This window comes from Eurytemora carolleeae, unplaced genomic scaffold (assembly GCF_000591075.1).
Source record: "Eurytemora carolleeae unplaced genomic scaffold, Eaff_2.0 scaffold127, whole genome shotgun sequence".
NCBI lineage: Eukaryota > Metazoa > Arthropoda > Copepoda > Calanoida > Temoridae > Eurytemora > Eurytemora carolleeae.
In genome coordinates, this window is record NW_019396050.1 from 31,447 (window position 1) to 47,905 (window position 16,459).

Consider the following 16,459-nt stretch of genomic DNA (forward strand, 5'->3'; position numbering starts at 1 on the left):
TAACTCTTGAAATGACCCCGGACCCCTGTATAGAATGTACATTGTTTAGTATGTTTAAAATCCTTAATAACAACTTTATCAGGAAATAGCAGCTGGTGTGAAGAAACCATTTCCTAATGTTATCAAGGCTAACATAGGAGATGCTCATGCCATGGGGAACAAACCTATCACCTTCATTAGACAGGTGTTTAATCAATCAATCTTTAACAAATCGATCAATTAGCAAATCAATTGATTAACAAACAAATCGATTAATAACTAAACCAATTAACAAATAAACTGATTAATATTTGAATCCATTAACAAATTAATCGATTTATAACTAAATCAATTAACAAATAAATCGATTAATAACTAAATCAATTAATAACTAAAAAAATTAACAATTAATCAATCAATTTAAAAATCAATGAGCCAATCAATGAAGTAACAAATTAATCAATTAATCATTCAATTAATTAGCAAATCAATCAAAAACACATTAATCTATTCACAAATCAATTTAATAACATATCAATTAATAGCACCATATAAACCTCTTCCCAAGTAAAATTGAGAAAATATTGTATTTAAACTGTGGAAATGTTTAATTTTGACAATTTCTTCATCTGCAGCAAAGGTCGTCTACAGTCCCTTTAAAATATTCTTTTACAAAATGCTGGTGTTGGCCTTGATCACTCATCCACCTCTACTAGAAAGCAAAGACTTCCCTGAGGACGTTAAACAACGTGCCCGAGATATACTTCATGGATGCAAAGGTAGGACGTTAGACAACGTGCCCAAGATGTACTTCATGAATGCAAAGGTAGGACATGAAATAATGGCCTGAGATATACTTCATGGATGCAATGGTAGGACATGATGTAACGTGCCCGAGATACCCTTCATGGATGCAATGGTAGGAAATGATGTAATGTGCCCGAGATACACTTCATGGATGCAATGGTAGGACATGAAGTAACGTGCCGGTGATATTTCTTATGGATGCTAATGTAGGGTATTAACCAAAGTGCCCAAATTTTACTTCATGGATGCATTGGTAGGACATGAAGTAACATGCCCGAGATGTACCTTATGGATGCAAAGGTTGGGTATTAACCAACGTGCCCGAGATAAACTTCATGAATGCAAAGGTAGGACATGAAGTAATGTGCCCGAGATAAACTTTATGAATACAAAGGTTGGGTATAAACCAACGTGCCCGAGATAAACTTCATGAATTACAAATGTAGGACGTAAGAGATACACTTCATGGATACAAAGATAGGACGTAAGAGATACACTTCATGGAAACAGAGATAGGACGTGATGCCTTATAGACAACAGTACCCATTTGAGCTTAATCTTCGTATTTCTGGCTTACAGTGTTTTTTAATTTTCTCCTGTGTTTCTGTAGCAGAAATCCGTAAGTCACTTTTTAAAATATTAAATTTTCAAAATTTGAAAAAATGATATCACATTCAATTCTTTTCAAACAAAAAATGCAAAGGTAGGACATGAAATAATGGCCTGAGATATACTTCATGGATGCAATGGTAGGACATGATGTAGCGTGCCCGAGATATACTTCATGGATGCAATGGTAGGACATGAAGTAACGTGCCGGTGATATTTCTTATGGATGCTAATGTAGGGTATTAACCAAAGTGCCCGAATTGTACTTCATGAATGCAATGGTAGGACATGAAGTAAAATGCCCGAGATAAACTTTATGAATACAAAGGTTGGATATAAACCAACGTGCCCGAGATGTACTTCATGGATGCAAAGGTAGGACATGAAGTAATATTCCCGAGATAAACTTTATGAATACAAAGGTAGGGTATAAACCAACGTGCCCGAGATAAACTTCATGAGCAAAGGTAGGACATAAAGTAACATGCCCGAGATAAACTTTATGAATACAAAGGTAGGGTATAAACCAACGTGCCCGAGATAAACTTTATGAATACAAAGGTTGGGTATTAACCAACGTGCCCGAGATAAACTTCATGAATTACAAATGTAGGACGTAAGAGATTAACTTCATGAATTACAAATTTAGGACGTAAGAGATAAACTTCATGAATTACAAATGTAGGATGTAAGAGATAAACTTCATGAATTACAAATGTAGGACGTAAGAGATACACTTCATGAATTACAAATGTAGGATGTAAGAGATACACTTCATGAATTACAAATGTAGGACGTAAGAGATAGACTTCATGGATACAAAGATAGGACGTGATACCTTATAGAAAACAGTACCCATTTAAGCCTTATTTTATTAAAGCTTTTTATCATTGTGGAAGATATCTTCCTATTTCTTGCTTACAGTGTTATTAAATTTTCTCCAGTGTTTCTGTAGCAGAAATCCGTAAGTCACTTTTTAAAATATTAAATTTTCAAAATTTGAAACAAGGATATCACATTCAATTCTTTTCAAACAAAGCTTTTGGGGGTACCGTTGAGATTCAGGCGTGCCACTCTATAAATTGAGGGTTGATTGAAATTCGGTTGCAGTCCCTTTATTAATATTTCTTTGTTATTCCACCAGGATCCAGTGTGGGTTCCTACAGTGACAGTGCCGGGATTGAAATTATTCGTCGTCATGTTGCTGATTATATCTCAGAAAGGTAAATTTCTGATCAATCAATTGATCAGTTAAAAAATAAATTGATCAGCTAAACGATTGATTGATCAGTTAAATAATCAATTGATCAGTTAAACGCTCAATTTATCAGTCGAAACAATTAACTTATCTATAAATCAATGTATTTTAAAATCAATTAGTCTTTCACACAATTTATCAAGCTATTTATTAATTCATTTCTCGAGTCAGGGAGGGAGGGGGTGGGGGGTTATAGTAGAACGTCCGTAACAGCCTGATTTAATTTGATTAAGCAATCTGACAAACAATTAATCTATCTATTAATCAATCAATCAACAAGGTAATGAAATAACCAATCAAAGAATTATTAATTGTTTGTATATGACCGAAATTCGTTTAAAATATCCAGTTATTAATTTGTTACCTTGTAAATGTCTAGTCTTCTTTTGTCTTTTGTCTTTTAACTTAAATAATTTGATTTAATTAATTTTTACAATATTTTAAATATTTATATGATATCAGATGGAAATATTNAATTAAACAATTTATCAGTCGAGCAATCTGACAAACAATTAATCAATCTATTAATCAATCAATCAACAAGGTAATGAAATAACCAATCAAAGAATTATTAATTTCATAATTATTTCATAAGTTGCATCTGACTAAGCAAAAACACCAATTCCTGAATTTTCTTGATGTTTTTCGAATTTTCCATAACAGATTTTTTTATAGGGATTTATTCGCCGAATTGGGGAAATAAATGATTTACAAGAAAACAAAATAAATTTTTGAGTAAAAATTTTTAAATGGCTAACAAACGGGCCTTTTGATGTCCAATTTTTATTTTTTCCCTAGATTGCGTATTACAACATCTGTTCAGTTTAATTGTGAAACCTGTTTTAAATTGAGTATTTATATATGAAAACAAAATTCAATTCAATATTAACAGGTTTCATATTTATCTAGATGAATTAAAAACTGGAAATTATATTTATATGAAATAATAAAAACAAATTTTTAGAATCACACCTCCTACTTTTCACACTAGGAGAAGTTCAGAAAGACATTTTTTAAATATTTGTTTTGGCTATTATTTTACTTTTTTAGTGAATCAATATTGGAGAAATAATTAGCCATATTAATAAAATTTAAGGAGAGACAAGAGGAACCTTACGAATGTTCTTCTATTTAAAAATGCTCTTTTAATTAATTTTGAGAGAATTATTATCCTAAATTTTTAGTCTCAATTCCATAATCTCCGTGGTAAAAAGGTTATTATTGATTAGAACTTAAACGGCTATGAGTATGAAAAGACTATTTATTCCGGAAAAATCGGTTCCCTTATCAATATATTATAGAGGACGTGAGGTCGATCTCTAATGAAACGCATTAAGTAACTTCCAGTATATATATTTCCTATAACTTTTACTAGAGTGTTCAGAAAATGTGTTAATATCAAGATCACACGCGTAGACTGAAAGTACAATGCCCCGTATCCGTTCTATCTCATTCTTGTGGAACTTGTTTTAGGCGGCCAGGTATCGTCTTCCACAATATTGGATTTTATTGATGAACATATTTCAAGGGATGGTTTCCCGGCTAGTTGGGAGAATATTATGCTCTGTGCTGGAGCTAGCGAGGGGATCAGAGCCTGTCTCAAGCTTATGACAAGTCCAGGTCGACAATTAGAATTAAAATAAATGAAGATAATTATTTCAAGAATGAATGAATAACAAAATAAAAAAACAGAGGAAAAAAAGGAAAAAAATGGAAATGAATTTAAAAAATGAATTTACGGATTGAAAAGATTGAAAGGATTTAAGGATTAAAAGGATTAAAAGGATTGAAAGGATTGAAAGGATTGAAAGGATTGAAAGGATTGAAAGGATTGAAAGGATTGAAAGGATTGAAAGGATTGAAAGGATTGAAAGGATTGAAGGGATTGAAAGGATTGAAAGGATTGAAAGGATTGAAAAGATTGAAAGGATTTAAGGATTAAAAGGATTAAAAGGATTGAGAGGTTTGAAAGGATTGAAAGAATTGAAAGGATTGAAAGGATTGAAAGGATTGAATTGAAAGGATTGAAAGGATTGAAAGGATTGAAAGGATTTAAAAGATTGAAAGGATTGAAAGGATTGAAAAGATTGAAAAGATTGAAAAGATTGAAAGGATTGAAAGGATTGAAAGGATTGAAAGGATTGAAAGGATTGAAAGGATTGAAAGGATTGAAAGGATTGAAAGGATTGAAAGGATTGAAAAGATTGAAAGGATTGAAAGGATTGAAAAGATTGAAAAGATTGAAAAGAAGGATTGAAAGGATTGAAAGGATTGAAAGGATTGAAAGGATTGAAAGGATTGAAAGGATTGAAAGGATTGAAAGGATTGAAAGGATTGAATGGAATGAATGGAACGAAAGTAAGTATTGAAAGTAATGAGAGTAATAATTAAGTAAGTATGAAAGTAATGAAAGTATTGAAAGGATTGCACGGATTGAACGGATTGAACAGATTGAATGGAATGAAAGGAAGGAAAGGAAGGAAAGGGAGGAATGCAATGAATTCAAGGAATGCAAGGATCAAATGCAAGGCATGCAAGGCATACAAGGCATGCAAGGCATGAAAGGCATCCAACGAAACAAATCCAATGTAATATATAAGCGAATTAAGCAAATGAATGAAACAAATGAATGAAATCTATAAATGAATCAATTATTGAATCAATTGATGCACTAATGAATAAATTAATGAATGAATCCATTACTGAATGAATAACTGTATTGTGAATTACTGAATGAATTACTTACTGAATAAATGAATTAATGAATGAATTACTGAATGAAATACTGAGAGAAATTCTAAATGAATTACGAAATGAATTATTGAATGTATAAATTAATTAACCAGTAAATCAATGGATCAATTAAAAAATGAATGAATGAATGAATGAATGCAGGTGAGGGAAGAAGACCTGGTGTTATGATCCCTATTCCTCAATATCCTCTGTATTCTGCCAGTCTTGCTGAATACAATATGGAGCAGGTACAGTGTACACTAAGGTTTCAGCCCTCCGGTTGCAAAAATTTAGAAATGACCAAATTTGAGTTTGTGACAATGACTCCATTTCTTTACACTAAACAATATTTATTTATTTTGTTACCAAAAGGGGGACTTGAGTCGTGGGAATGGAATTGCCAAATTTCACAGTACAACATTTTCATACAGGGTGTCCCTTCCCATCAAATTGGATCATGCACGGCTCTAAATTGGAATTTTTGGGGCTAAACTGAAATTTTTCAACGATTTTATAAGTGTGTATTTTGGAGATAATTTGAAATGATATATAGATTAACAACAACACAGATAGAAAACTAGATGTTGTCTTTTCAAGATTTAGGGGTTTTTCGTTTACATTAACCCTAAGGCAGTGGCCCCAAGGAGTTCCTCGCAGGCAGCGCATGCTCTCTCTCTGCCTTGTAATTCAACGCTGCCTGCGCTGAACTCCTTTTGGCTTCTGCCTCAGGGTTATTGTGAACGAAAACCCCCTAAATCCTGAAAAGACTACATCTATTGTTTTATCTGTGTTGGTAATTGTTATTAATCTATGAATATAGTACTCTCTGTACCAGCTCTTGATAAATATTTCCTCTTTAATATTCCTACTTTTTGGGGTTCTCTGTGTGTTCTATGTCTGTTTTCTACCTTTAAATATGTATTTTGTTAAGATATCACATGAGAAGAAATTTATCTGTATTAAATATTAATTGCTTATCTCTTAACTTGCAGATTAAGTGCAATAAAAGAAATGTTAGTTTAGTGTCATGTCAGCGATTTGATTATTCAGTTCAATACTTGTCTGTAGATGTGGAACAGTATTAAAGAACTGTATACTAATCTGTAGATGTGGAACAGTATTAAAGGAACTGTATACTAATAAGTAGATGTGGAACAGTATTCTAATCTGTAGATGTAGAACAGTATTAAAGGAACTGTATACTAATCTGTAGATGCGGAATAGTATTAAAGGAACTGTATACTAATAAGTAGATGTGGAACAGTATTAAAGGAACTGTATACTAATCTGTAGATGTGGAACAGTATTAAAGGAACTGTATTCTAATCTGTAGATGTGGAACAGTATTAAAGAACTGTATACTAATCTGTAGATGTAGAACACTATTAAAGGAACTGTATACTAATCTGTAGATGTGGAACAGTATTAAAGGAACTGTATACTAATAAGTAGATGTGGAACAGTATTAAAGGAACTTATTATAATCTGTAAATGTGGAACAGTATTAAAGAAACTGTACACTAATCTGTAGATGTGGAACACTATTAAAGGGACTGTATTCTAATCTGTTTATGTGGAACAGTATTAAAGGGACTGTATACTAATCTGTATATGTGGAACAATATTAAAGGGATTTTATACTATATAGGTAACGTTCATAAAGGGACTGTATAAGGATACGAATATGTTGTAGTGTTTGAAATCGTGAAATGGACTGCCTGCCAATTGTGATTTGCTCTTTCTTAAGTGCTTTTACCGATTCACATTATTTAAAATTGATAAAAATATTTGGATGAAAATCAGAATCTTGTTTTTGTACTAGGTCGGGTACTATCTTGATGAGGAGAGGGGCTGGGCCCTGGACCCTGCTGAGCTGGAGAGATCTATTAAGGAGGCCAGGGCCCACTGTGACGTGAGGTACAAGTACAGGGTGTCCCAATAAACATTTTGGAATAAATAGACGACTTTGATTTCCGATAGCTGTTAAATAAATGACAAAGATTGTTTGAAATAAAGGTTGTCTGATGAGCTTTTTAAGATGTTGTGTGTCTTCTTTGTATCAAAAAAATTGACGGAGATATTAAACATTTGACCAATTATTTAATCATTTGATGAACTGAAATCTGAACAGAGTCTAAAACTAAAGAATGCGCGAATTTTAAGTTCGAGGTTAAAAGTTCTGTAAAATAATGAATAGCTAATTAAATATTAAACTTTCTCAATTTTAAATTTGAATTTCCCGGGAAAATCTGAACCAATCAGAGAAAAGGATTTACGGAGAATATTACATAACCATCGCTAATCAGCTGTTCTTACGTAACCGAAAACAAAACATACAACCGTTTTTTGGGTTTACATCCAAAAATTAATTTATCTAAAACGTGAAATTTCTTTAACAAGGTTTTCACTTTTAAATATATCGTAAAGTTGAATGCAACTTTCTCAGCTGAATGATGATTGAATAATAGACAAATAGGGAAAATGCAGGATTTCAAGATAATTTAAACCTCTCTGTTTAAATTTTAACTCGTCGATTTCGGCGAGTTAAATATTTAACCACAGGATTAAATATTTAACTTTAGCTACGCTCGGATAAATAAAGCCCGGTTTAAATAATTACATTTATTAACTGGTAAAAGTACAAATTTTAGTTTTAGTTATTAAAATTATATCAAGGTGACGTGGCAGTATTTGAGTACGTCCTGCCGCGTTCGAATATCCGGCTTCAGACCTTTCATGTTGTATCGTCTTCCGCCACATAACCTCCCGGTTAAAGTTCAGGTTTAAATTAAGTCAGAAGTGGCATTTAACCATGAACTTAAAATTTAAGTCAAAACTTTTCGTTCTTTAGTTTTGGACTCTGATCTCTTAATATTTCGGTCGATTTTGAAAGTGTGAAAATTAAAGACAACATTTTGGAATTCCCGGGACAAGTATGTTTATATGTTATTGGGATACTACTAAAATTGTGGGTTATGTTTCATTTTGTTCATGTAATAATGCCGCGCAACATAAAGACGATTATAGACGTCGTCACTTCATTCCCTTGGTTTTTGGGACACCCCCTGAAGTAAAATTTAAAAATTCCAAAATTTTCTTTAATGGTTAACATGCCGATCAATTTACATCTGAAAAGAACCACAAACTAGAATTTTCAAATCCCTGGATCTCTGTAACCTGATGATTTACGATTTTGATATTTCAAACTTAAATAATTTGATCTTACAAAATGGACAGTTTAAAATATCCTGGTCTACGACTCTGGGTTGCATAGGTATAGGGATTAGAAAATCAGACTTTGTGGCAAAGACTCAATTTCATTCCTCACTTTCCTTGAGAATTTTTTTTTTAATCAATTTTTTTCATTTTTTGTTATTTAGGGCCATTGTTATTATAAACCCTGGCAACCCAACTGGACAAGTTCTCACCAAGCAGAATATTATAGATATCGTCAAGTTCGCCCACAAGGTAAACAACAGTTTTATTTAAAGAATTTAACTAATTTTATTCCTATGTTTCTGTTTTGTTAGTTGATCGGAAAATTAGTGGAAAATGTTTTTCGTATCAAAGGGGCAAAGTGAGGCTGCTTTTTCAGGATAAAAATCAAAGCTTTTCCTTTCTTTCAAAAGTATGAATAAGGCTGAAAAAACTTTTTTAAATTAAATATTTCGGGAATTTTCTTATTTCTAGGAGAAACTGTTCCTGTTTGCTGATGAAGTCTATCAACATAATGTTTACGTTTTTTTGTTACCATTTTTATTGATATACTTATTTTCATGATTATTATTTTTAATATTTCTAATTCATGATTATTTTCAACAATATTTTCATCATCATCATCTTTGATATCATCTTCATCATTTACAAAATCATTAATATCTTCCTCTTCTCTTTCTCTTTCATCTTCACCTACATCTTTATCTTTCACATTTTCATATGTGGGGGGCATTGTTCCCACCTACGGTCGATGGTCTGAGTAACCATCTGAACCCTTTTTTAGATTAGAATTACCTATGCTTCTTAGTCCACACTTCTGCTTACAATCGTTATTGAAAAAAATACAGGATTATCAATCTCTTAAGAAACTGTAAAATTTAAAACTGAAAAATCAATAAATTCCAAAAATCGGATTCGCCACACACAAATCCGCGTAATCCAACAAAACAGTTTACCTGCAACAGCTGGGAGGGCATGCAGAAGTAAAATTAAGAGAGAAAATATTCTGAACGGGAAAGGTTTCTTAATCGATCTGGTCCATCTAATGTTCAACTCCATCTTCATGTGATCATTCTTATTTTTATTAACATTGTTATTTTCTTTATCATCTTTCAATATCTTCATATTTTTCTAAACTATTATTATTGGTAGACTGGCCCAATGTCGGTTGTCAGTTGTAGTCAAAATTACAATTAAAAAATGACTGACCCAGCGTTGCCCGTGGAATAAATATTTTTAAAGATTTTTTGTAAAAATATTTTTAAAGATTTTTTGTAAAAATATTTTTTAAAAACTAATTCGAAATTTTTTGTCTATAACACCCCCCAGCCCCAATGAGTGTCCACAAAAATTTCAGCCCATTCGGTCCAGCCGTTTGGCCATCTATAGACAACATATATATATGAATGTCTTGTTTTATTATATAGATAATTCTGCTAAGGTTACCAACGAGATGGGTGCACCATTCAACGAGATCGAGATGGCAAGCTTCATGACCTGCAGCAAGGGATACATGGGAGAGTGTGGAATCAGAGGAGGTAATGGAAGGGAGGAGGAGAGGGGAAAGGGGAGAAGGGGGAATAAAGACCCGGATCAGCATCCGTTCAATTTTTTAAAAGGCTGGATTCAGGATCCAGTTGAAAAAGATCCTTAAAAACTCCTAGACTATAATGTTGATTGACCTTCTTAATAAAAAAGTTGACCTACTTTACAAGCATCTTGACCATTTTAACAAGAAAGTTGACCTTTGTGAAATGACCTTCTAAATTTAAAGGATGACCTCCTAAACTTTAAAGAAGACCTCAAAATCTTGAAAAATGGATGACCACATTAAGTTTAAAGGATGACCTCCTAAACTTTAAAGAATACCTCAAAATCTTGAAAAATGGATGACCACATTAAGTTTAAAGGATGACCTCCTAAACTTTAAAGAATACCTCAAAATTTTGTAAAATGGATGACCAAATAAGTTTAAAGGATGACCTCCTAAACTTTAAAGAATACCTCATAATCTTGAACAATGTATGACCACATTAAGTTTAAATACGACCTCTTAATCTCTAAAGACGACCTCACAAACTCAAAAGACGACCTCGCAAATTTTAAAGATGACTCCATCATCTGATGGCCTCTTTGACCTCTGCTCTACCTGTATTCCAGGATATGCTGAGGTCCTGAACCTGGATGCTGGGGTTATGGCGATGTATCAGAAATCAATCTCCGCCAAACTTTGCCCGACAGTTATAGGTAAAGAGAAACACTTGTGTCCATTAGCGCCTGATCCAATCAGGGTTCAGTCATGTGTTTGTTGTCTATTCTGAACCAATAGAAAGAGAATGGCGGTAACATCTATCTTTCTACTCATCCCATTATCCAATTCGAGATAAATCCTTATATCGGCGCTATAACAGTGAATGGAAATATTTACTTCTACCCTGTTCGGGAAACTAATCTATGAACCTTTTGATCTAAAAGGAATTTCATCTAAGAGTAATCTGATCTAATGAGAATTTAATCTAAAAAACGTGGAAATTGATCTAAAATATTTTTTTAGATCTAAGTCCGCATTTTTCTGAAAATTTTTGGAATTTGATCTAATAAATGTGGAATCTGATCTAAAATATTTTTTTCAAATTTGAGCTCCCTGTTCATTTTTATATATTTGTCAAGTGAAGATTTTCATAAAATTTCTTCTGCCAAAGTTATGATTTTGATCTAAGATATGTGTAATTGGATCTAAAATATGTTGAATGTGATCTAAAAATTTTTTTTCAAAAAAATATATATTTCAGATAACAATTATGCTTCAAATCCTTAACTTTATTTGCTTAAAATATGGAATTTGATCTAAAAAGTGTTTACTTTGATCTAAAAAATGTAGACTTTGATCTAAAATTTTATAATTTTTATTATCTCTCTTTTTTCAAAAATTCAGATTTTGGTTTTAGAAGGATTTTGATTGATATTTTACCCCTTGGATCCAGATCCGCATATTTTTGCGGATCCGGATCCGTGTCCAGGAAGCCAAAATCTTGCGGATCCAATGGATCCGGATCCGGATCTTAAGCACTGCTGTATACTTCTGATAAGAAGTTTAATAAAACTGTTGCCCAATGCCCAAACTTCTGCAACATGATTCGGAACATATGATATTATTAGGCCAGGCGTGTATGGATGCTGTAGTAAACCCTCCGAAGCCTGATGAACCAAGTTATGAATCATGGAATTGCGAGGTTCAGGGAACACTGGCTAGCCTCAAGAGGTCAGAATCAATCTGTCTGTCTGTCTGTATCTATCCATCTATCTACCTATCTATCTATCTATCTTTCTATCTATCTATCTATTTATCTATCTGTCTATCTATCTGTCTATTTGATGAATTAAATTTTGAATCATGGAATATTGAGGTTCAGGGAACACTGGCTAGCCTCAAGAGGTCAGAATCAATCTGTCTGTATCTATCTATCTATCCATCTATCTGTCTGTCTGTCTGTCTGTCTGTCTGTCTGTCTGTCTGTCTGTCTGTCTATCTATCTATCTGTTTATTTGATGAATTAAATTGTAAATCATGGAATATTGAGGTCCATGGAACAGGGGTCAGAAAATACAGATATCTATCTATCTATCTATCTATCTATTATCTATTATCTATTATCTATTTATCATCTATCTATCGTCTATCTATTTGTCTTTTTGTCTATTGTCTCTCAATTTATCAATATATTATCTATTTTATCCGTCTGTCCTTCTATTTATCTATCCATCTCTCAATGTTTCTATCTAACCATGCTTTTTTTTAATCTATCTGTTCATCTATAGCTGTCGGTTTATTTATCAGTTTATTTATTTATCTACAGTTAGGACTAGAAAGACCCGGAATTATTTGACAGTTAATCAGACGACTATAATATATATCTCTGGTACTTTTAAATGCACAATAAAGGCAGACCACATTTTAGAATTGGCAGGTATAGAGCTATTTTGTTGTTATCGTTTTTTATAATCATATTTGTAAAATTAGATTGTTAAGTCGTCTGATTAATTATAAACTAGTGCAAGGTCTTTCTGATAATGACTGTATTGTATTCCCCTATGTCTAGGCGAGCTGAATTGGTTGCTAACACCCTAAACTCTATTGATGGAATTCAGTGCAATACTGTACAAGGGGCTATGTACGCCTTCCCACAGGTACAATTTATTTATCTACAGGAGTAATTAAGTGTCAGTGCATGGCAGGAAATGAGGGGCCTCTTTGAGAAATAATTCCACGCTTGGGGCCATTCTTCATTCACGTTTGGGGCCATTCCAATATTCGACATAGTTTTACGCTAAATGAAACTATCGAACGGTATAGAACTATTTAATACAATAAAGGCTGTGGGTGGGTGGGTGTGGGGGTACGAATTTATTAATAGAGCTCATTGGAAAAACGACAGATAACTTTTGATCTTATGGTGCTGAAAAAGTATGGCAATGTATGGTAGTTAAACTTAGAATCTAGTATTGTGGAGAAATTTGTTGGGTCAATTTGAGACACATAAAACGTCTTTATGGTGTATAATTACTGAGTTTGAGTGCTAAGTTGACGTTCAAAATCATTGATTTAGGTGGTTACGTTTTCAGAATCGATTTTTTTAAAAGTATTAAATAGTGACTACAACGAATGTAAAAAAGTTCAACAGTAAGCTAATTAGATGTTTAGGAACATATTTCTTAATTGAAACTTTCTCAATAAATAAATGTTAGAATCAATTATTTCTTTTTCATCATTATATTGAATTTCTTATGCTTTATGAATTTGTTCGCAGATTTCTTCAAATTTTTCAAATGTCGTCTTTTCAATAAAATTCCAGGAAATGAAAATGTTTGTGTACAGTGAGACATTACAGAAACCAATAACTGAAAAAGATTCCTTATTTTCGATGATAATAGTTATTTTTATTTTCTCAACCTGTTCCTAAACAACTAATTAGTTTACTATAGAAGTTTCAACACGTTTTTCGTCGTCGTTATTTAAGAAGTTTTTAAAAACCGATTCTTAAAATCATCCCTCAAAAGTTCTCCACAATACGACATTCTCAGTTCAACTACCATACATTGCCAGTCACTCCCTTTAAATAGTCTAAAAGGAAGATGGGAAAAATGTAAAATAGCATTTGTTTGGTTTTTGACAAATCCTAACATGTGATCCATGTAGAGTTTATGTACTCATATTTCAGGGGATTTACAAAATAACCAACTAATAAGCAGACAAGCAAAATATACCTTTATGTAGATTATGATTATTGTAGGTGACCTTGCCTCCTGCAGCTATAGCAGCTGCAGCTGAAGCCGGTCAAGCTCCTGATGTATTCTACGCGTTCAACTTACTGGAGAGCACAGGCATTTGTGTTGTGCCAGGATCAGGGTTCGGTCAGAGGCCTGGAACATTCCATTTTAGGTAAATATATTCCCACCTCTCAGGACATTCCATTTCAGGTAAATACATTACCCCTTCCCTCCTCCCAGGACATTCCATTTCAGGTAAATACATTACTCCTTCCCTCGTTCCAGGACATTTCATTTTAGGTAAATACATTACCCCTTCCCTCCTCCCAGGACATTTCATTTTAGGTAAATACATTACCCCTTCCCTCCTCCCAGGACATTTCCTTTTAGGTAGAAATCCCCCCCCCCCCCACCCCTCCATCACTCCCAAGAAATTTAATTTCAGCCTCTTCCCTCCCTCCAGTTACAGAGTTGCATGCCCGATTAACAACGGTTCCCTTCAAATGACGAATAAATCTTAGATGATAAATCGATGATATCTTCCTCATTGTTGTTCAGATAAGGTTGTTTAGAGTACCGTTGTGAATCGGACTTCCAGTTTCACTTGAAATAGCGTTGACAGTTCCTTGTAAGAATTATAACGACGGAAAATGTAATTTTTAGTTAATTTTATATTTTTACGTTTAGGACTACCATTCTGCCACAGGAGGAGATGACCAAGGACATGTTGGGTCGTCTCAAGGAGTTCCACATCAACTTCATCAAGCAATACTCATAGGAAGTACAGTTTACATTATCTTCTTGAGCTTTCAAAGGTCACAAGATTAGTCTTATATGCCCAACTTTATAAAAAGTTTGAGCTAGTTATCCTACATTAACCAGTTTGAGCTAGTATCCCCTATTAACCAAAAAGGAAATGTCTCACATGTCTTAGAAATATTAAAAAATATATGAAAATTTTAATAATTGCATTTATTAGTGAAATTAGCGATTATTTTTAATAGTATTTTTACCAAACCATTTAACCACAGGAAAAGCCAAGACTAAATTTTCTTACCTATTTTTTAAAGAATGATTGTCAGACCCTTTTTATAAAGCATTCCTTGAATTTATTGAAATTTAAGTAAATTTAACAGATCTGAAAATGTATGTATGTATAGTATATTGAAAAAAATATATATGGATTGGAAGTTAGTAATTAGTAACATATCGTTCTTTTCAGATTTTAATTGGCGCCAAATTTAAATTTTGGCGGGAAAATGGGAGAGCTGAGTACACGTGGTCTGGTGAACAGCTGGCTGCTGTATCCCTTGTTCAAGCTTCTCATCATACTTATCTTTATCGTCAGTCATATGTGAGTCACTATTTTAAAATTTCATTTTTTCATACACAAATCTGTTGAAAGTTTTGACAGAAATTTATTTATTCACATTTTGTACACTACATTGTTTATGAATCTATTGTTTTCAGATATGATTACCTGTCCTATCCTATCTACTACTTTGTGCAAAAACCATGGCTTGTACAAAAACACAGAACTGGCGTACATTCGAAGAAAGGCGAGGTAATGAAAAACAGAATATTTCAAATCTAGTTAGGTACGTTGTACATAGGTACATTGTACAAGCTTTGTTAAGAATTCACGAATGTTTTAAATTATTAGACTCAAAAAGATACAATTGAATAATTTAATTTAATTATTTTTGACTTGCCTCCTTGTTTATTTTACAGAGGTTGACAATGTTAACTTTTAATATGGAATAGTTAAATCTTTTTTTGCATTTCCGATAAAAACAAATCCTGAAGTCCTTTCTAGAAAACAGTGTGCAAAAGTTCAGGGAAAAATGTCTGTTATACAAGTGGGGTAATCACAATTATAGATGATGACTTCTCTCACTTTCCCTAGATCCCAGAACTTCCAGTGATGAGAAATACTGGACTGCAAATCTAAAGATAGATGTAATGCAGAACAGATTCAGAGATCAAGAAATTTTTATAATATAACTTATAGATTTAGGTTTTGAGAGTAAAAAGTAGTTTTTGGTTGATATTTTCATCCTTGGATCTGGATCCGTGGATCCGCATAATTTTGCGGATCCGGATCTAGGAAGCCAACGGATCCGGATCCGGATCCTAAGCACTGATAGTTAACTTGTAGTTAACTTGTTAAGTTGACTTTTTCTTACAGCTAACAATTTGCATGTTTCCAGGAAACTGATGAGAGTGTGATTTATCACAGTATCCAGGAACCTACTGCAGTTAACAGGGATATCAGGAGATACAATCTTAATACAATGGAGAAGGTATGATTTTCCTCCCACAACAAGGATTCATCTCACCTGATCAAAATTTTCTATTTTTGATAAAAAAAATTCAATTTTAGGTCAAAGTTTACCAATTTTTGGTCAAGTTTGACAAAAAAAAATTATCACAATTCACAATTTTTTGTCAAATTTTGAAAAATTTTGCAGAATTAAACAGAATTAAACAGAATTTAACATAACTAAACAGAACTAAACAGAACTAAACAGAACTAAACAGAACTAAACAGAACTAAACAGAACTAAACAGAACTGAACAGAACTGAAC

At 32.8% G+C, this 16,459-nt stretch overlaps 1 protein-coding gene across 1 annotated transcript in view; it reads left to right on the forward strand.

Annotated features, from left to right (window-relative positions):
* The window catches only part of LOC111704275 (alanine aminotransferase 1), a 37,294-nt gene extending 22,461 nt beyond the window's left edge, over window positions 1-14,833 (forward strand). The window contains exons 5-19 of the mRNA XM_023476482.1: window positions 83-184; window positions 662-758; window positions 2,540-2,618; window positions 4,182-4,273; window positions 5,549-5,634; window positions 7,209-7,303; window positions 8,767-8,854; window positions 9,077-9,132; window positions 9,974-9,975; window positions 10,030-10,140; window positions 10,763-10,849; window positions 11,762-11,864; window positions 12,703-12,790; window positions 13,894-14,042; window positions 14,558-14,833. Of these exons, the coding sequence (XP_023332250.1) occupies window positions 83-184; window positions 662-758; window positions 2,540-2,618; window positions 4,182-4,273; window positions 5,549-5,634; window positions 7,209-7,303; window positions 8,767-8,854; window positions 9,077-9,132; window positions 9,974-9,975; window positions 10,030-10,140; window positions 10,763-10,849; window positions 11,762-11,864; window positions 12,703-12,790; window positions 13,894-14,042; window positions 14,558-14,648 (1,326 nt within the window). The 3' untranslated portion in view covers window positions 14,649-14,833. The remainder of the gene's footprint in view (window positions 1-82; window positions 185-661; window positions 759-2,539; window positions 2,619-4,181; window positions 4,274-5,548; window positions 5,635-7,208; window positions 7,304-8,766; window positions 8,855-9,076; window positions 9,133-9,973; window positions 9,976-10,029; window positions 10,141-10,762; window positions 10,850-11,761; window positions 11,865-12,702; window positions 12,791-13,893; window positions 14,043-14,557) is intronic.
* Window positions 14,834-16,459: the final 1,626 nt, after the last annotated feature.